We start from the raw sequence: 22800 nt of genomic DNA on the forward strand, positions 1-22800 counted from the left end.
ACCCCGACACCAACATATTATATCTTAATTGTATTGGTCAGAAAAGTTTCAGGGTAAGTGAATGATGGGACAAAACCACTGTGGGGAAGTCAGCCAGAATCTGTGGTTATCATAATTTAGTTCTGCCCTGCAAATAAGCTCTTTCCTAAAACACTCACTACTCCTGTTGGGGTGATCGCACTTTCATGTACACCCACTACTATCTCTCAAATACCTATATATGTTTGTGCTGCTTCCCTTGGTTATACACCTTGTTTCTCTAAGCTTTAGCTCAAGCCCCATATTCTTTACCAATTCTGACCTTTCTTTTATCTTCTAAAATAGCATTGAACAGACCCATCAAGTTTAATAATTGCCAATATTTAATCAAATTTCATAGTATGCTTTATAATATAAGGGGGGACTAGGTACAAATATAATGCTCTAATAAAAAAAAATAGGGGGAGGTGAGTTGGAGAACGATTATATATAGAAAAGTGTACCGTGCCAAGCTCTCTATCTTTAAGGAATGCAAATCAAGAATGAGCAATGTGACAGATTTGTCAATCACATATAAAAGAGCATGTAATAAATGCCACAAGAACCCCCTCTGAACAAAGAATTCTAAAAATAAGAATCAATTCTAGATGGTGGAAGACAGTGAGGAATTAGGGTTTCATTCAGGGAGAATTCAACTTATTTTTGAAAATTTCTCCAAATAGATAATAATTTCCTTGAAAATGCCTACAATAGCTATTAAAAAAAACAACATTAGGTTTTAGAAGGTATATTGGTATTATAGGTATGTTTGTCTTTCTTTTCTCTTTATCAGACATCAATTGAACAATAATTGTAGAAAGAAAAAAAATTAAACCACTGAAGTTCATGGCTTACCGTATTTAAAAGGCTTAACTGAATAAAGAGCTAGTACAAAGAGGAGACGACCACAAATTTCAGAGCATTTCTTGATAATCCATTAATTTATTATCTCCTTGTCAATGACTTCACACAAAGAGAAATTAGATTCAAATCTAAAGAAATGAACTACAATATGTTCTTAAAATTACCTTGTGAAAAGTTTGGTGACACAGCTTGATTGACAGCAAATACACTGTTTGACCTTGGTGGTGTCTGTAACTGAGGTGGTGGAGGTTGGGCAGCTATAGGTGCAGAATTTCCAGGCAATACCATTACATTAGACTGACTGACAGTTGTTCCCAAGGCTGTGGTTGGATCAGTTACACATGTAGCTATAAGAATGTTATTTGAATTGCCAAAAGTTGTGCTGGTGGCTGGCATCAACTGTATGTATCCTCCATCCTTGGAAACACACTGTGTAACATTGGTGGAAAAGGCAATGCCATCTTCATTCTGAGTGCTGTTTACTAAGGAGTCCTCAGGTTTGACTGCTAAAAGGCTTTGTTCTGTTGAAGCTGAATTTCCTGCTTCAGCAGATACAACAGTACCTGCAGTTTCTTCTGAAGATAGACATTTAACTAATTCTGCATTTTTGGCAGGGGATTTAGCAGGAGAAGACAAAATTATAGTTGGTAAGTTTTCTCCACTGATACTAGATACAGCACTGTTAAGTTCTGTATCTGAGGAAACAAATGGATCATCACTAATGATAATTTTGAGAGAGACGATATTTGATGCATCCATCTCTGTTGAGTTGTCACTAGAAGGTTTATCATCAGTATCTTGGGATTCAGGGTGAGAATTTCCCACTGAAGAACATCCAGATTCTAAAGGAAGAGAGTGACTATTTTTTATAGGATTATCTTCTGGGGGCATCAGTGCAACTTCCCCACAGTTATCACTTCCACTCAAAGAGAGAAAAACAGTATCTCCATCATCTTTCACAGAAGATGAAGGCTCTTGTGAATCCAAAATAACTTTTTCAGACTTGTGTGGCTTAGTTTCACTTTCCAGATGATTTAATTCAATAGATGTTGAATCATTTGATGGCTGTTTAATTGAAGAGATTGAATCTTCAAGACAAATTTCTACTTGTTGTCCAGATACATTTAAACTTGAACTTTCAACAGACACAGGTAATATTTTACTTTGAAGTGAAGAATTATCTTGGCAATCTGATAGTTGTGAAACAACTGCTACATTATTAATTTCAATTTTACTCCTGTGAATTTCACTAGAATCTGGTGACTTGGAACCATGGAAATTAGTTTTAAGTTTTACTGTATTATTAGAACTGTCACAAAATTGACTTTGTTTAGATGGCTTTCCAGTTAATGGAGTATTCTGGGACAAAAGTTGAGAACTTTTCCCAGAGAGAATTATGTTTTCATTGTTAGTTTCACTACCAAGTGATACAAATGAAGTTATGGGTATATCAGGTTGATCAGACTGTAATTGAGATTCATTTGTAACACTGGGAGACAAAGAATTCTTTTCAACCTCTATAACCATTTCAGTTTCACTGGGCATATGACTTGTATATAATTCAGCACAATCTTGATTACATTCAGCATCAGAATTTCCTCTTTGGTTAAAATCATTCAAATTAGGCACAGATTCAAAGGTAATGTCAAGGTTACACTTCTGTTCAGGAGGTACAGCAGTTTTAAAGGGCTTTTTCTGGATATTAGAGCCTATTTGGGAAAAATTTTCCTGGGCTTCCTGTCTAAGCACATCGTGGTTGCTGCCATTCTTCAAAGCATTTAATGCATCTTCATTTTGATAAGATGTACAAAATGGGGGCTGACCAGGTTGACCATCTGCAAAATACCAGGATGTTGGACAGATATGGTGAATATGTTTAGCTTCTGAAGTAGTCAACTGTACTGTACAACCTATTTTTGCCAAGGAAATACTAGTAAGTGGAAGTCTGATACTGTGTCTCTCCCATTCTGAGTATCAAAAAAATCTACGACTATTTTTCTAATTATTGATGCCTCTTTCAGCAAGTGTCAAATTGTTTTCTGTGCTTGGAAAACAGAAAACAATGAAAGAAAATGTATAGTGGTTTAAGAACTAATATTTACTAGTAGGTAAAACAAAAACAACTGTCTCCAAACATCATGAGTGGTAGTGGTCGTGTTGGTAGTGGTAGTAGTAGCCAATGGAGAAAGAAGTAATGTTTCAAAGGAGGCACTGTGTGATGTGATCTTGGAAAAAAAAAAAAAAGGAGGTATGATAGGATGCAGTAAGAACAGTGTTTCAGAAAACAATACAGCACTGATATACTAAGACTTAAAGAGTTCACAATTTAGGACAGAAAATATTAACTTGAACAAATATGAACATATAGGGAAAACTCATAAAAACCTATGCCAACTATCATAATTGGTGACACAAGTAAAATAATGTTATTGCCACAAATTCAGGGGAAGTGGTTTCTTAATGAAATGGAAGACTTCCTGAGAAAATAAGATTTCAACTTTTGTAAAGGATGGAGTTTACATGATGTATAATCTTTTAGACATAATACACAGTGAAACACACTCCATTAGAGTTCACCCTAAGAAGAAATGGGGAGGACTGCACTTTGGTGTTAGCAGAGGATTCAAAGGAGGAATGTAGTCTGAAATATTCCAAAACTAGTTTTTGGAAGACAAAATGTGAAAATTGAAAGCCATTAGTTTCTAGGGAGTGCAAAGAGGCAACAATATTTAAAAAGCAGGTAAGTAGAAAAGATGATTTAGCATAGTCTGCTGAAAAATAGAATGGAGGCAACACTGAAAAAGGCATAAAGTTTTTAAGCATGAGAAGCCAGGATAATGATCATCTCAGAAACAGTGATGTGAGGAGTAGTGATTGAGAAGGGGTACAAGAGGGGTGCTGGCAGTGTTCTACATTTTTTTTACTTAGGAGATGGTTCATTAAGATTTGATTGATTGCACTTGATAATTCAATAAGTCATTCATTTTTGTTGTGTAGTTCTGAACATGTATTACATTTTATACAATAAGACTTAGTTTTTTTTTTTTCTTTACAAAAATCTAAGATAGACTTATTTATAGCCTTTCTTTATTCAGTAAGTGGTTAGTGTGGGTTGTGTGTGACATTCGTAATCCATAAGAATAGAGTAGGAATATAACCTAAAATATCATAGATCCTCAAATTCAAAACTATCACTGTACTATATAATTTCCCCTACACAAATGAGATACAGATGCTGAGCCATCAGCTAAACTCACTTATTAGGCTAAAGAATTTCTATCACATATGAACTTTGTAGATCAGGGATTAGAATTTGTAGCTTAATGAAATTATTTTGTTATCAACTTTTGTTCAGCTAGTCAACACTACTAATACTAAATTGTGTATGCCAAGAATCTACTGCATTATAAAGGAATGAATACTAAAAATACGCCTTTTTAATCAAAGTACTAAAGATTTGGGAGTAATTCTTCTTAATGGAGAAAATTAATAATACAAAAATGATTTAATGTGGTAATTTAAGTAACTTCCAACATAATATTTTCTGCCTTTGAATTCTGAGATTAATATTAATATTTTCATTGATAAAATCAGTTCTTACCAGATTCTGTTTCAAATGAACTTTTAACTGCTAAATTAGTTTCTTCTGTTAAGACTATATTGGAATTGGTTTCTATATGCTGACTTGTAATACTTTGTGACATACTTTTATTAGTCTTTATTTTACCTGTTAAAAAAGGACAAGGAAATAATTAATGACAAAAATAAAAACAAGCACGAATTAGTACTGCTTGAGTGTAGTCAAATGTTTAACTCTGGCTTTAATTATAGTTGTTCAAGATGTTTTTAACATTTTGCTTTGCAAAATATAATATGTAAAAAAATAAAGATCTTCCCTTTTTTTTTTTTTTTAAAGACACAGGATCTCACTGTTTTGGCTAGGCTGGTCTCAAACTCCTGAACTCAAGGAATCTTCATGCTTCAGCTTCCCATTTGTCAGGAGTGTAGGCATCCACCTGTAGGAGTACAGGCAGGCCACCGGGCTAGGACTGGTGAGTTCTTAAACTTTAGATCAAGATCTGGGAGGCCCAAGAATTTGCATATTTACCAAGTTCTCATATAATGTTGACACTACTAGCTTGGGGGATTATACTTTGAAAATTATCACTCTAGATCATAGAATTCAGAGCAATGGTTGATATTTTATATTCCTTCTGTATTGCTCAATTATATTTATCTATATTGTAGTAGGCCTCAACACTTTTCCTCTTGACTAGCCAAAATGCCCACAAAAACAAAGAGTAATGATGTTGTCCAGGTTTACAGTTGATATTTTTTCAAGTATAAACATAACAAAACAGAAATCCCTTTATATATCCATACAATGCTTGCTTTAAGGAAACTAACTTTTTCAAATGCTGTGTTATGTTTCTTCACTTAAGTTACCGAGGAAACCAGAGGAATTTTTTATCCTTCTATCTTGAATAAATGGTGTACTTACCATAGTCAAAGAGATCAAAGAGTGCCTGAAATGCTGGGTCTGATTCTGTCTGTTCCAATATATCCTGAATAGCTTCTTCGGACATATGGATTTCACTCTGTAAAATAGAAAGAAGTGAAGGTGTAATCTAATTGAACTAATACAGTTTAATACCAGAAAGATACTTACCAGTCATCTGATAATCTTGCTATTTTATGTAGAAGCACTTCTTTCCAAGAAAATCTAATTGTAATAATACGCTCATTTAAAATAAAATAAGGACTAGAAAATAGAAGGTCAATGTTCTTTAATTCTGTTTCCTGGTTAATCACTTTGGTGAATATATTCCTAAACACTAACATAAAATGAATGCAATTATGTGTATAGTAAAATAAAATTATATTGTAATGTTTTATAATTTGTTTCCTTCACATCAATTTACTACAGACAAACTTTACAGGTTCTTCATAACAAATCTATCTCACTCCTCTTTCTACTTTGGTCCCTTCATATTAAATGTTTCCTTAAAATGTTGAACAATCCTTGCTTATCTGCTCACATTTAAAAGTAGCATGCCAAAAGTTACCTGCAGGCTCTGTGCCAAATAGGTGGAGCTGTGGTATGAGCTTTTCAACTATAATCTAAGCTGTAAATTAATCTCACAGAAACGTCTGTAAGATTTTTAGTTCAAGTAAGATTCTTTTTTTTTTTTTTTTTTTTCTCTTTAAGAACGGGGGATTGAATCCAGTGGCACTTAACCACTGAGCCATATCCCCAGCCCTTTTTATTTTGAGACAGGGTCTCACTTAATCACTGAGGGCATTGTGAAATTGCTGAGGTTGGCTTTGAACTTGTGATCCTCCTGCCTCAATCTCCCTAGTTGCTGGGATTACAGGTGTGCACCACCATGCCCAGCTAGTAAGATATTTTGATGAGAGAATTTATGACTGGCAACAGTATTTCTGGAAGAGAGCAAGGAATGTAGATAAGACAAGGAAGTTACCTCCTAAATTTTTCACCTTGTCCTTCTGTTAATTAGACGTTTACATTTACTTTCAGAGGTGCTGCCTGAGCCTTCTGGGATTTCTAGGTTGTAAATATGCTTTTTTATGAGCTTTGTCTTTATTGAGAATCCTGGGTCAATTAAGTCAGGTCACTTGTCCATTTCAGCTTCTAACACTGTTCTTCTGTTTTGTCTTTTGTCCTTGGGCTTAAAAAAAAAAGCGGGGGGGGGGGGGGGAAGCCCTCTGCTACTTTTTTTTTTTTTTTTTTTTTTATAGTTCTGAAATTCTTTGATTTTTTTTTTTTATTTATTTTTTTTTTGTAAACAAATGGGATACATGTTGTTTCTCTGTTTGTACATGGCGTAAAGGCATACCATTTGTGTAATCATAAATTTACATAGAGCAATGTTGTTTGATTCATTCTGTTATTTTTTTTCCCTTCCCCCCACCCCTCCCACCCTCTGCTACTTTAAAAGTTATTTAAATCTAAATTTTAAGCTTTTCATAAATATACAATATTACGAATGACCAAAAACAGAGGATTATGTTTCTGCTTTTTTGTATTTTGGTACTGGGCTTTGAACCCAGGGGCACTAAATTTATCCAGTCCTTTTTTTTTTTTAAATTTTGAGACAGGGTCTTAAGTGGCCCAGGCTGGACTTGAACTTGTAATCCACCTGTCTCAGCTTCCCCAGTTGCAGGAATTATAGGTACACACCACTGTGGCTGGATGTGTCTTCACTGTATTATGTAATGGCCCTGATTATGGTTAAGTACCTGAAGTACTGGTAGAGAAAACAACAAATATTTGGAGACTATAAAAACTTTAAACGGAGAATATATGTTAAAGGTTTGAGAAGCTTTTTAAAGAAGTAGTAGTAGAACTGACATCTGATGGGGGAGGAGGAATCAATGGTTTTTAACCCAGAATTCACTAATTGAAAAAGACCTGTTATAATGAACTCACATAGGAATGTCGACAAAAATCTTTACAATGTCCAAGATTACAAGATTACAAGTAAAAGCATGTACAGTTGCCTCTTCAAAGAGCACATTTTCACATGAACAAGTCTTACAAGGTTTACTAAAAAATTCCTCCTTTTTATCAACTCATTCTCTTTTTAATTCACCATCACTGAATAGCAACAGTGACTACAGACCCTCTATTTCTTCTATTAGCAGTAAGCCTCACACAGACAACTATTTACCTGGTTAATACCTTTGTTTTTGAAAAGTGTTATTATGTGTATTTATTATTTATCTCTAACATATTACCCACAATGTATCTTTAAATTATTATAGTAAGGAGCAGTGTAACAAATGTAACAAAACATGGCATAGTAAATGTAATAAACACATTAAAGATAGACAAAACTACTACTACATTTTTAAGTATTAGTACTTAAAAATCCAACACTGATTTTTTTTTTTTTTTTTTTTAATGTGTTTAAGAATGTTTTACTGGTTTCTGGTAAAGTTGGTTAACTATTAGATGGGTTAGAAATATTTTATTACTGTTACTACTTAGGTAAAATATAAACTGACTCTCAAAAGTCACTATTCAAATGTGTTCAGAAACAGATCCTATTTGGGTAATAAAGCTGTATCCTAATTTAAAATTAGATTTCTTTCTTTTTAAAATTTTTTTTAGTTGTTGATGGATCTTTACTTATTTATATGTAGTGCTGAAAATCCAAAGCAAGTGCTCTAACACTGAGCCACAATCCCAGCCCCTAAAATTAGATTTCTTATATGTAATCTTTTGGCAATGATTTTGAAATAAAACTAAAACACCATCAATTTTAACTATGAATGTATGTACTACACCCCCCATCACCACCACACACACACAGACACTATTTATCTACCCATACCGGAAGTCCAAGGAGTTCATCAATTGAAGTCTCTGGCTCAGTAGGGTTGCTATCTGTTTGTTTAGGTACTTGAGCAATATTATCACTGTAATACAGAAAATATTTAGCATATGTTATGGTTTGGATCTAGAATGTCCCAAAAAGGATCATGTGTAGAAGGCTTAGTCCCCAGTGTAGTAATATTCAGAGGTGGGGAATCTGTGGAAGTGAGTTGATCGTGAGGGCTCTGACCTTGTCAATGTTTTAATTCATTCAGGGATTCACAGCCCAATGGATTAGTGGGAGGGGTTGGAAACTCTAGGAGGTAGAACCTAGTGGGAAAGAAAAGGTCCTTGGGGGTGTGCCCTTGGAGACTATTTTGTCCCAGTCCCTTTCTCTCTGCTTAATGGTCATGAAGAGGTGAGCAACTCTGCTCTGTCACACTCTTTCATCAGGATATACTGTCCCACCATGGGACCAGAAACAAAGGAGTCAGCTGAACATGGACTTAAAACAGAGCCAAATAAATCCTTCTTTATCTGTTTTTCTCAGGTATTTTGTCACAGTTATGAAAAGTTGACTAGCACAGCACAGTTACATAATTAGGCAAAAACAATTAGGGATTTTAGTTGGTAAAACTTACTTAGTCAAAAACTTATTAATGTTTTCTGCTAGCTTTTCTTGAAGAGACTTGTTGCTTAATATTTTTTCTCGTGCATTTTCAATAACCATTTGCTGGGAAAAAAAAAGGTCTGCATTAATAAAGGATAGTAAAGAGTACTGTCTTACTTATTTTAAAAAACTAATCATTGGAACTGGGCATGGTGGTGTATGTCTACAGTTGTAGTTACTAAGGGAGCTGACGCAAGAACATCAATTGAGCCCAGGAGTTTGAAATCAGTCTGGGCAACATAAATAAGACTCATTCTCAAACAAAACAAAGAACAAAACACAAATTAATAGAAGCTGGGTGGTTTTAATACACCTAACCTCAGGATTTGTGGTGGTTCCCTTCATATTAACATAACATGCTACAATTTTGTGTTTTTACAGATCTTTCAACATCTTTCTTCACTGCTTACAGAATACAGTTTCATAGGAATAACATGACCCCAGTAAATGCATTATATTATATGACCCAACAACAAAGAATTGAGCTTCTTAAATACACCAACATTTCTCATTTGGAGCATTTGTCCATGCTATCTATTCTGAACTTACTGCCTCCTATCCCAAAGCAAATCTACTGCAGTCTTACAGCACACTCTTACAGAAATAATGTATTTATACACAAAGATACTATATGTATGTTCGTAATAAGCATATATACTCATATACCTATTTGCATATATGTATACACACACACACACACACACACACACACACATATATATACATATCAATATCAGAATTTATAAACTCAGAAATAATTCAAGATGCAAAGTTTGGGAAGGTCACTTACTTTTTCTACCGCAAATGCATTTGGATCCTGGAAATTCCGTATCGTTGAATGAGGCCCTGACAAAGTGACACTTTTCCTTTGAGATTCACTGAAACACATTTTAAAAGCTTGCCTTTTAACTACTATGTCTAACAGATTCAATGATAACTATACATACAGACATAAATTTAAGATCATTGTGGTAGAACACATTTTCTCTCTTTATATGGGAACAAAAAGCAGAATAGAAAGGGCATCGTCACACCTGAACTCAGAAGAAATGGATTTTGAGGTCTTGCTTCACCACTTACCATCTATGTAACCTTAAGCATGTAACGTCTTAACCTCCCAACCACCTTATATTGGAGTTAAGACCAACTACATTATTGGATTTACAGAAAAATGGAAGTAAATAAATTATGTGTATAGACTTTATTAAAAAAAAAAAAAAAAAGCCAAGTTTTCTGTATGTTAGAATGTTATTATTTTATGTGGTTGAGAAAGCTTGTAGTAAAAGAGCCTAGCAATAAAGGAAGCTTGTGATAAAGTCAACCTTGAATTAGAGATAACAAACAGTAAAAACACCCATTGATGGGCAGGAGAGAAATCAGAGGGAAAATTTTTTTTTTAAATATCTTCTTTTTCTTTTCTGAAATATTCATCAAAAAGACACAGGCTAGTCAATAAATAACTTTTCTTAAAAGTTGTACCTGAAAAGATTCTATTAACTGAATGAAAGTTCTGTCTGTGTTTGTAGATAAACATAGTCATTTTTATAATCATTTAAAAAGCACTTGTTTCAAAAAACCTGAGATGACATCAATTATAAGACATACCATTATTTTACATTACCCCTTCAGGAAAAAAAAAAACTCCAATGAAACAATAACATGCCATTGATTAAAAGACGCAACTCGACTTCAATATATTTAGAATGTGAGAAAAGGCAACATGTTTCAGAATGGACATTGTAATATATAGTCCCAAGAACTTAATCTAGTCTTGCTACTTTATTCATAAGGGAAACATCATGCTGTAATTCCTTGTTTCAACACACCCTTTATAAAAAGCATTTACCTTTTACGTCTACCAGGAGACATTAAACTTGCATGAGCTTTCCTTTCCTGAGGGCCAGGAATGATATTTAAAGTCTCTCCAGCTGTATTTAAAAAACAAAACAAATCAAAACAAAATGAAACAAATAAAAAACCAATAAACTAAGGAAACTAAACTTTTTTTAAACCTGTAATGGGATAAGAAACATTAAATACTGATTTTTATTTTATATTAAATTCTGTAAATGTAGTCCTCATGCCTTAAGGTTCTACAATAAAATACAAAATACAATATAGTATCAACAAAACAAAAAATAATGCAGAATGAAAAAACATTAAGTATAAACAAGGTCTTCTGAGTGTAGAAAAGAATTTGGAGAAAAGATACAAATGAGGAAGATCTTAATGGATGGCAAAAAATTTAGTTGCAAAGAAGACTACTGGACTGGGAACTGAGAGAACTGATTTTGAAATTTCAATTTCAACTACAATATAAACTTACTTCTTCCTTCTTGCTATAATGTGCTTTCACTATATAACAAGCATACAACAAAGCAAGATGTACCACATGATTTCTAAGTTTATTTTTAGCTCTTAAGATTCAGCCAAAAATATGTAGGGTTTTCAACAAAGAGATAGAGGGGAGTTAGAAAGATATTTCTTATTCCAGGAGAGCAGACTGCCATAAATAAAGATTAGGAGGTAGTTAAATATAATATTTATTCTGTTTAAAATAAAATACCACAGGTTTTTTTTTTTCTATTAATGCCTGAAATAAGAATTTGAAGAGAACTGAAGTCTGCTTCAGTTAAAATTAGGAAAATGAACTAAAATGATTCCTAGATTTTACATGCTTATTTTGTAACAAAGTGACATGAAGTCTATTCCACTTCTAGCCTCTCATCTTTTTATTTGGATATAATTCTGTACTATGAGTATAGAGACATTAGTAGACCATTTCACTGATTTGTAATAAAATTTAAGAGAACAAAATTTACACTTACTAGTTACAGTATCTTGTGACTGTGCATGGTTGACCACTACAATATTTGACCTCATTGGAGTTGAAATCTGGCTAGCTGGTCTAATAGTTTGTGTAGCTGTCAAAGGAGAAGTGGTAAATTGTCCTGAAACATAAGGTAAAGTCAGTAACTCTGAACTGACGGGAGCTGTTTGAGAGGCAAGCCTTCTCTGTCGTTTGATTTCTGCAATTCCATTTCTTGTTCGGGCTGAAACATATGAGTATTAAAAAATTAATGTTAGTAATTCTGGAATTTTAACAAAATTTTCATCAAAATGATGCATGACCTATATATAATATGTAGCATGTAAATGTACAGATTCAAAGATGGCCCTTAAACATATCAAGTAAATTCATGTGATAATTTCTTAGGAACCAAACTAAAACTTTATAAATCCAAGAGTACCTTTGTTCTGCAAAAATTCATGCTCATAATATCCTCATAAATTAAGAAATTCAAAATTATAGAATGAGAATAAAAAGATGCTACTATATGAGAGCCAATGGAAAAATATAGGGAGAATTGTGTATTATGATAAAGTATCTCCTAATATAATAATCATACTTAGAAAAAAGGTAGTTCAAACAAAACATACACTTAGCACATATGTTGTTAATTAAAATATTCATTAGATAGTTGGTGTCAGAAGTAATGCTGAACATTGTTTAAAGTTTTATACTAACCTCTCTGATTGGCAGCAAATCCTGGGGAACTCTGCATGCTCCTAACAAATAAAACAAAGTAATTATTCATTAAAAATTTTTGTTGTTGAGATACACTCTGGTTTAGTTATAGTCAGACTTGAAGCTAATTATAATTTAAAAAGCGATAGATCTCTCTCAGACTAAAAAGATTAACAAGTTTATAAAACAATATTTTTAGTTATAGATGGACACAATACCTTTATTTATTTTTTCATGTGATGCTGAGGATCCAACTGAGTGCCTCACATGTGCTAGGTTAAGTGCTGTACCACTGAGCCACAACTCTAGCCCAGACTAATAAGTTTTTTGAGTAAGCAACTCTTATTTGCTTTTGGGGAAAGACAGTGACATAAATACACTCACACAACATATTATTCAACATGCATCAGAATGCTTTGACATTAATAGTTTAACATAATTTTAGGAATTCTATGTTTAAATAAGCTACATACAAAGTATATAACTTTTTAAATTATATTTCACAATTATAGAGATGCTCTCCCAATAAGAAATTCTGATTTCACACACTATCACTATTTCAGAATCTCAAAGTTCATGTCAAAGGATATCCTATTTTAAAGAAATTTATGACTACGAAATTATTCTATCTAATCTCTAAGGCAGAAAAACAGGAAAACTCGCAGTACAAGCTAATCCTTTTACTATGAATTGTATTTACTCACCCATGTATTTGGTAATCAGTCACAAACACTATGGAAAATGTGTCGAATAAGACTCCATCAACAAGAGTCATAAAACTTACTGAATTGAATAAGGTACTTTAATAATATATGAAACAATTCTGGAAAAAAAAAAACTTGGCTAAGAATTCTTTTTTTAAAAAAGATGTAGTACCTGGTCAATAACTATCTCAATTTACACAGTATTTATAGATACTAAATTTTGAATGTTATTGTATAACTAATTAGACCAAATGAAAAAAATATTAAAAAAATGAAAAATAAAATGGGGCATTAAAAAATTGTGAATGTCTTTGAAGATTATTTGTAGAAAAGTTGAACCAGGAAATGGAAATAGATAAGATTAGCAAATAAGATATGGTCCAGAGTTAGGATGAAAACATATGCAGCTATTGTAGTAGTTTAAACTGAGGAAGAAAATGAGACCTCCACTGAAGTCAGATGGGTATTTACTTTTAACTTTACGAGAAAGGGCAATCGACTACGATTTTTCACAATCAACTGTCAAAATAAGAGATGTTACAAAATCGATATTAGTAGGGCTGGCATTCTTCCAAGGACACAGAAACTAGCATTTCTAGGCTGTGAAATATATAAAAGATATATAAGTACCATACCATGAGAAAATTCTAAAGATAGAAGATTCCAGAAGTAGCATTATTCATCAAGCTTGTTTCTTTATAAAGGAAGAACCAAACTGGACATTTAATATATTCATTCTCTGAATATTTTATGAAGAGGAGTTGTCTTAAGGAATTGACAATGGACCGGAATTAGGAGACTCATATTCTAGCCCAAGATCTGTCTCTAAATTGCTGCAGAAACTTGAGAGGTTGTCCTCAAACTTCTATATAGCTCAATTTCCTCATTTGTAAACATTTTGTTAAAAGTCTGCAGTTTATTTCAAATTATTCCAACTAAAGACAAAGAAATACCAATAACTTCTATATAATTTCAAAATTAGATAAATGTTATATATAGTGTACTATATGAGTCTTAAGAATTTTAAAACTCAAAATATGTTTGTACTCCAAAATCATTATACACATTTTAATAAGCTCAGTACCTGATCTGGGAAAGTGTGTGGTCTAACTTCTTCCACAGAGATGACATTATTGCTGGGACATCATTTGATGTTTCTAAATCAAAGGGAAAGAAACCAAGCTGGAGCAAATTCATCATTCAACTTGAACAAAGACAGAAAATAACAAAAAAAATTTCTCTCTCAACTACTGAGATGATGTTGGGAACTGAGAAATAAGCCTGTTTGTAAAATGTCCTGCAAAAAGGTATTGTGGGACTACTTTTTTTTTTTTTTAAAGTCTTTATATATCAAACACAACATGAGTGGAAATGGAAATTTATATAAACTTGGACACATTCTTTGACTATTTTATATCATTTTGTATTAAAAGAGGACAAACTATTTTTGATCTTCCCTCTATCTGATGTCATCTGACATTCAAAAGTGAATTAAAATAATTTACTTCATAACAAATAATTATCATAAAGGTTATGCTCATTCTTTGTGAACGTGGAAATATAATTCTCTATTTCCTTATGCTTAAAAATAGGCCTCAAAAATACCTTTTAGGTTTAAAGGCTAAATGAGATAAAACATGAAAGCATCTAGTGCAATACTTACAGATAGTATTTAATAAATTTCTTTTGTTATCACTTAATGTTAATTATTCCCTAATAGTTATTTGTTAATGTAAGTTATAGAAATAAACAATATTAGAGAATAGACAGAACTTTCCTCTAACTCATCATTAATTTAGGCAAGTATTATTTTATATTCTGTTAACCATGAACCAGAATTTTATGACTGGATCCTGTGTCCAAATTTAGATAATTAAAATGTTAGTTTGAAATTTCATAATATAGCAACACCTGTTCGACACTATAGGTAACAAAGAGTTTTATGACTTTTTAGATGATTAAATTTGAGTTGTATTTATCAACATTAGATTTTGAAATTTATGAAGTACTCCATATAAAAAAAATGGGATGTTCAGTAAAATTTATCTCATCATGAGTGAGACAAGTTTTCAAGGTGTTTATAGAAATTAAGATCTTTTAAAAATTATTTCTAATTAAATCAATAAATGCTATACACATCAACATAAAAATTCCTGAACCCGAGTTCTTACCTTTTGCTTTCATAGCTACATATTCATTCAAAATTGTTGTCAAGTTTTTTCCAAATAAGGACTGAAAATAAAAAGATCAAACATTATGAAAATCATCTAATACTAATTAATTTCTCACTCTGAAATATTTCATCCTTCAGAAGTTAATTAAAAAATCCACATTGCAAAAGAGCTAAAGAGGAAAGGCTAAAGAACATCATTAAAAATGAAAAAAGCCACTCAAGTAATAGGCTAGATCAAATCTTCTGAAAGCCAAGAAACTTGCCAGTTTCAATAGGACATTATGACTATGTGTTTCCTTAGCCAAGACAGTCCAAGGGCAGAAAGGCAGGTTTTAGGTGGGAGGAGAGATTCAATCAAACAACTGCTTAAAAATTGTTGGGCACGGTAACACATGCCTGTAATACTAGATTAAGGAGGCTGAGGCAGGAGGATTGCAAATTCAAGAATAGCCTCCTCACCTTAGCAAAACCCTGTCTCAACATTAGAAAGAAAAGTGGCGGGGCAGGGGGAGCAGGGAAATGGAGTTCAGTGATAGAGTACCCTGGGTTCAATACCCACTGCCAGAAAACAAAACCACAAGGATCTAATACTAATCTGCTCTGGCTATCCTATTCTAAAAGCCATGTGAACCTACTACAGAGCAAATTAAGAAACCGAGTTGTGAGGTAACTTTCCTAAGGATCAGTACATTCTTGTCCTCATTTTTATCATCAGTCACCTATTTATCCATTCCCAGTGGTTCCCACTATGACCACAGCAGGCTTTTATAACTTTGAGTTTGAGACTATAGGGAAAAACAAGGATTTTTTATTTTTTTTATTTTTATAGACTGCATTTTGATTCATTGTACACAAATGGGGTACAACTTTCATTTCTATGGTTGTATGTGATGTAGATTCACACCATTTATGTAATCGTACATATACATAGGGTGACGATGTTTGTTTCATTCTATTATTTTCCCCAACCCCCTCCTCATCCTTCATTTTTCTCTATACAATCCATCCATCCTCCCTTCTTACTTCCCACCCGCCCTTATGTATCATCATCTACTTGTCAGAGAAATCATTCAGCCTTTGGTTTTTGGGGATTGGCTTATTTCAGTTAGCATGATATTCTCCAACTTCATCCATTTACCTACAAATGCCACAATCTTATTCTTCTTTATGTCTGAATAATATGCCATTGCATATATATATATATATATATATATATACCACAGTTTCTTGATCCATTCATCAACTGAAGGACATCGAGGTTCATTCCACAATCTAGTAATTGTGAATTGAGCTGCTATGAACATTGATGTGGCTGCATCACTGTAGTATGCTGATTTTAAGTCCTTTGGGTATAGGTCAAGGAATGGGATAGCTGGGTCAAATGCTGGTTCCATTCCAAGTTTTCTAAGGAATTGCCACACTGCTCTCCAGAGTGGCTGCACCAATTTGCAACTCCACCAGCAATGTATGAGTGTACCTTTTCCCCTACATCCTTGCCAACTCCTATTGTTGCTTATATTCTTTTTTTGTTGTTGTTTTTTGGCGGTGCTGGGGAATCGAACCCAGGGCCTTGTGCTTGCAAGGCAAGCACTCTACCAACTGAGCTATCTCCCCAGCCCCATGCTTGTATTCTTGATAACAGACATTCTAATTGGGGTGAAATGAAATTTTAGGGTAGTTTTGATTTGCATTTCTTATTACTAGATACGTTGAACATTTTTTCATATATGTATTGATTGCTTGTAAATCTTCTGTAAAGTTATGCTCATTTCCTTAGCCCATATTGATTGGGTATTTGTATTCTTGGTGTAAAGTTTTTTGAGTTCTTTACAGATTCTGGAGATTAGTGCTCTATCTGAAGTGTGTGTGGCAAAGATTTTCTCCCACTCTGTAGGCTGTCTCTTCACATTGTTGATTGTTTCCTTTGCTGAGAAAAAGCTTTTTAGTGTGAATCTATCCCAATTATTGATTCCTGCTTTTATTTTTTGTGCTTTGGGAGTCATGTTAAGGAAGTCTGGTCCTAAGCTGACATGATGAAGATTTGGACCTACTTTTTCTTCTATTAGATACAGGGTCCCTTGTATAATTCTGAGGTCCTTGATCCATTTTGAGTTGAGCTTTGTGCAGAGTGAGAGACCGGGGTTTAGTTTCATTTTACTGCATATGGATTTCCAGTTTTGCCAGCACCATTTGTTGAAAAGGCTATCTTTTCTCCTTTTTTTGGTATGATTTTGGCATCTTTGTCTAGTAGTATGAAGTAATTGTATTTACGTGGGTTTGTCTCTGTGTCTTCTATTCTGTACCACTGGCCTACCTGTCTGTTCTGGTGCCAATACCATGCCATTTTTGTTACTATTGCTCTGCAGAATAGTTCACTCTTCCTGCTAAGGATTGCTTTGACTATTCTGGGTCTCTTATTCTTCCAAATGAATTTCATGATTGGTTTCTCTGTGAGAACAAGAATTTTTGAGCTCACAATTTTGGTTTGTCTGTCACATACAGTGTGACAAATCACCTAAATTTCTAAGGCTTACTTTCACCTGTATAAAGTGAATGAATTCTTAATTCAAAGAATATTTGTGAAGATTGAGATAACTTCTGACACACAGTAGGCAATTAGTTCCCTTTCCTCTGAACTTTCAGCGTGATTTCTAATCTGTTCTTCTGCCTTGACTAAATCCTGTGTCAATAGGGGATTTGCTATTGTGGGTACGTATATATAAATATGTAACTAAAAATCCCATCATTATGTACAACTATAATACGACAATAAAAAATGTGGGGGGAAAATAAGGGCTTTGCCTAATACTATCTTGGTAATTAAGCCTTGTTTCTAATAATTAATTGATAATAATTAGTAACTAATAATTAATTGCCAAATATCTGGCAAAAGAATCACTTTCTTTATGCATAAAAACCCTTAATCTGCACTGCTATATAATTTTAGGCATGGACATGAAATTCCCATCACCTAACAGATGATACCAATACCTTCCTTTTGGCTTCACCAGGTAGAAAGATGAATGAACAGTCATATCCTTGAAATAATCCTCTTTCCCTCATCTTTTTTTCTCATCTTTCTTTATTTTCACTATTTTGGGATTCTGCCAAACAGTAGTTGGTAATACAAAGCAAAATAGAAAGCACAGAATCTAATGCTGCTTGTAAGAAACTTTGTGCACATTTAATCTTTCTGAACTTCAGTTTCCTTATCTAAAAAAATGGGACATGAGTACCCACCTTTACCTACTTTGTAAATTTTTTTTTTTTTTTTTTAGATTTTTGTTTTTAAATAACTTTTAAAATTTAATGAAAACCAGGCACAATAATGCAAGCCTAAAATCTCAGCTGGGGAGGCTAAAACAGGTGGAACTCAAGTTTTGAGGACAGCCTCTGCAACTTAGTGAGACCTGCCTCACAATAAAAAAGGGCTGAGGATGTATCTCAGTGGTAATGTGTTCCTGGGTTCCATCCCCAGTACCTTAAAACAGGAAAAATAAATAAAATAAAAATAAATAAATTCTTAGGATATTTCAGAGTTCTCATAATAGCCTTCACTCAGCATATTATTTTAAGATCTTACATAAGCATTGTACTTCTTTTTTCAGATTTTTTTTCTAGTTTTTCCACTGATGTCCTTTGGCTCTTTCAAGATCCAATCTAGAATGCCAGGTTGCATTCAGACATCATGTCTCCTTAGACCCTCTTATTTGTGAGGTTCTTAGTCTGTCCTTGGTTTTTCTTGACCTTGCTTTTGAAATGTTAATCCTCCAAGTTGCCATTTTTAGAATTCTTTGCACTTTTCTCATTCCTTTCCATGTAAGATTTAAAATTCAATCTTTTTAAATTTTTACAGACTGCATTTTGATTCATTGTACACAAATGGAGTATATCTTTTCATTTTTATGATTGTGTTCAATGTAGATACAAAATTGCATGTGGGAATTCTGACTGTGATAATACATCTATAAATCAAACAGGGAAGAATTAAATTCTTAATGATACCCTCTCAATCCATGAACACAGTATCATTTTCCTTTTATTTATATCTTAGATTTCTTTCATGCAGTTTTTATTTTAAATTTGGAATACACTTACATTATTTATTTAAAATTCAATTCTGTTTCTTAATTTTTTTCTACTTTTTAATTGGTACATTATAGTTGTACATATTGATTGGATTTATTGTTACATATTCATACATATGCGTACAATATAATAGTATAATTTGGCCAATATCCATCCCGAGTACTACCCGCCTCTCTCCCTGCTTCCCATTCTTTAGTCTGTTTCTTCTACTGATCTCTCTCGATTTTTAGGAGATCCATCCTCACCTTTTTTTCCTTCTTACCTCTCTGGCTTCCACATATGAAAAAAAAACATGACCCTTGACCTGAGTTTGACTTACTTCATTTAAAATGATGGTCTCTAGTTCCATCCACTTTCCTGCAAGTAACACAATTTCATTTTCCTTTATGGTCAAATCAAATTTAATTGTATATATATACAATATCTTCATCTATTCATTGGTTGATGGATACCTAGGCTGGGTTCCCTCGTTTGGCTATTGTGAACTGTGCTGCTATAAACATGGTTATGCACCTATCACTATAGTAAGATGGTTTTAATTCTTCAGGATAAACACCAAGGAGCGGTATAGCTGGTCATATGGTGGTTTCATTCCTAGTCTTTTGAGGAACCTCCATATTGATTTCCATACGGGTTGTACTTATTAACAGTCCCAGGCTGGCGTTGTAGTTCAGTGGTAGAGCAATTGCCTAGCGCATGTGAGGCAAGTGACTTCAATCCTCAGCACTACATAAAAATAAGTAAATAAAATAAAGGTACGGTGTCCATCTACAACTAAAAAACAATTTTAAAAAATGATATCTGAACTATTAAAAAAATAAAACAAAAAAAAAACCAATCCCACCAACAGTATAAGTGTTCCTTTTTCTCCCCATCTTTACCAGCATTTATAATTGTTTGTATTCTTGATGACTGCCATTCTGACTAAAATGAGATGAAATCTCAGTATAGTTATGATTTGCATTCTTTAATTGCTAATGATATACAACATTTTTTCATATATTTGCTGGCCCTTTTTATTTTTATTATGATAAGTATCTGTGTAATTCATTTTCCCATTTCTTAATTGGGTTATTTAATTTTTTGTTGTAAAGTTTTTTGAGCTCTTTATACACTCTAGATATTAATCCTCTATCAGAAGAGTAACTAGTGAAGATTTTCTCCCTTTCTGTAGGGTCTCTCTTCACATTCATATTACTTCCTTTGCTGTGTAGAAGCTTTTTTTTTAATTTGATGTCAACCTATTTATTAACTCTTGGCATTATTTCCTATGCCTTCCAGTCCTACTGAGAAAGTTGTTCAGTTTTATCATACAGATTTAAACATATTGTTAGACTATCAAAGCATTTTTTTTTGTTATTATAAATGGCTATTTAAAAAGATTTCAGGCTGGGGATATGGCTCAGTTGGTAGAGTGCCTGCCTCGCAAGCACAAGGTCCTGGGTTCAATCCCCAGCACTGCAAAAAAAAAAAAAAAAAAAAAAAGATTTCAAATCCCAATTTTTTACTGCAGATATGTATAAATACCATGGACTCTGTATCCCATGACCTTGATAAACTATAATTTTATAAATTCATTTAGGTTTCCTACACAGAAAATTAGGTCTCTGAGGACCTATGTATAGGACAGAAAGACAAATGCCATATGAAATAACATTCTAGAATTTATTCATTTTATGACAAATGGTGCTCTGTTGGTCTAGTGATAGTTACAAAAAAGAGGCGACATCAAAATACCTGTTTTATAGTTGTCTAAAGTAGGCTGACAGATAAAATAGCCATGTACCAACAAAAATAAACTGAGACAAACAGCAGTGAAACTAATCAGAAATAAGAGTGTCATTTTGAAACTGATTCTCAGAGGCAAATCTGTAATTCCCTTAATAGGTATAGCATAAATGTGTAAAAGAAACACTTGGCCTTCTTTGTTTATCAGTCCCAGATGAGTATAAACTTCTGCCAATTTTGACTCTGATTTTTTAAATCTTTAAAAATTGAGACGGGGGTCTCACTAGGTTGCCCAGGATAGCCTTGAACTCCTGAGCTCAAGTAATCTTCCTCCCAGGTATCCGGGATTATATTTTTGTGCCATGGCACCTGACTTCGATGATTGGAAGACTGTGTTTATCGTCTCTCATGTTGGTCAAGGAGGAAATAATTAAGGAACAAATAACTCACCAGTAAGCAGGCTGGGATAAAACCTTCATCTGTACAGTGTTCTGCATACTCTTTTAAATTTGAACTTTCCAAAATAAAGGTCTGGCAGGTAGAAGTGAGGTTTTCTTGTTGCAAGTAACCTAAATAAAAAAAATAAAATTTTAGGTACTTTCAATACACTCTGTATTTTTGGTAAAACTACTATTGAAAATGGCAGAGTAGAGGCTGGGGTCTTGTCTAGCATGTATGAGGGACTGGGTTTGAGTCTCAGCACCACATATAAATAAAATAAAGGTCCACTGACAACTAAAACAAAAAAAAAAAAAAAAAAAAAAAAAAGCCAGAATAAGTGGCAATACATAAATGGAGTCACAGAATGTGCTGGTATTATGCAGACTCGCTTGGAAACACTAGGTTGTACTATAATACAAAGTATAGCTGATAGAACATACTGGCAGCATTTACATAGGAAACAATACTAGCTAAGCTTGTAAATGAGGTGCCTGACAAAGTCCAATTACTTCACAGGAGTACAGGAAAACCAATGAAGAAATGATAAATAAGTTCTACTCCATAATACCTAGGTCAGGAGATGATATAAATTCACTTGCTGAATCATAAAAAACAACAACATTCTGTCAAAATTGTTGAACTGTATGCTTCACTTTCTGCCTAATGATTTACCCAAAGAAGTGAACAGAAGACCTACCTACTCTTCATGAAAGATCAGAAAGGAACTCCTTTGACTTTTAATTTACACCCTGTGGGAATCAAAGTCTTAGAAATTCCAAGAACCTTAACACATAAAGGCTAAGAGAGTTGTCAAGTGCTTGGCTGTATATTAAAACATGATACCAAAAAACACACAGACCCCCCTTGGGAAAAAAGGAAAAGTTATTTGATCCCAACATTTAAGAAAATCAGTGTCTAATCAAAGAATGCAAACTCTTTGAGGAATATAGACTTTATAGAATAGTTCAGCAAACTCACTAAAAAACAAGCAACAGCCAAAATAATCAACATGGAGGAAAGAGAATGTAATTATGAAAGCTGTCACATTTTATTACTTAAAATGTGGTTTCTGATGAAAGATTAGAAAATGTCCAATCCTCCCAAACAAACAAAACACACAAAGATAAAGAACTGCTTAGGACTGTATTTATAACTCAGTAGGTAGAGTGCTTGCCTTCCATGCACAAGGCCCTGGGTTCAATCCCCAGTACCACACACACAAAAAATAATAACGATAATTAGAAA

General features: G+C 33.3%; 1 protein-coding gene across 5 annotated transcripts in view; it reads right to left on the reverse strand.

The window, feature by feature from the left end:
- Positions 1 to 22800, reverse strand: part of NPAT (nuclear protein, coactivator of histone transcription) — a 72029-nt gene that overhangs the window by 32190 nt on the left and 17039 nt on the right. For all 5 annotated transcript variants that reach the window (XM_079101577.1, XM_079101574.1, XM_079101575.1 and 2 more), the window contains exons 2-13: positions 21565 to 21683; positions 15296 to 15356; positions 14209 to 14281; positions 12421 to 12461; positions 11720 to 11944; positions 10738 to 10819; positions 9682 to 9769; positions 8863 to 8954; positions 8241 to 8325; positions 5384 to 5480; positions 4484 to 4609; positions 1047 to 2717 (exon numbers count right to left, since the gene is read on the reverse strand). In XM_079101577.1, coding sequence (XP_078957703.1) covers positions 1047 to 2717; positions 4484 to 4609; positions 5384 to 5480; positions 8241 to 8325; positions 8863 to 8954; positions 9682 to 9769; positions 10738 to 10819; positions 11720 to 11944; positions 12421 to 12461; positions 14209 to 14281; positions 15296 to 15356; positions 21565 to 21683 — 2760 coding nt within the window. The remainder of the gene's footprint in view (positions 1 to 1046; positions 2718 to 4483; positions 4610 to 5383; positions 5481 to 8240; positions 8326 to 8862; positions 8955 to 9681; positions 9770 to 10737; positions 10820 to 11719; positions 11945 to 12420; positions 12462 to 14208; positions 14282 to 15295; positions 15357 to 21564; positions 21684 to 22800) is intronic.

This window comes from Sciurus vulgaris (genome assembly GCF_902686455.1).
Source record: "Sciurus vulgaris genome assembly, chromosome: 11".
Taxonomy (NCBI): Eukaryota; Metazoa; Chordata; class Mammalia; order Rodentia; family Sciuridae; genus Sciurus; species Sciurus vulgaris.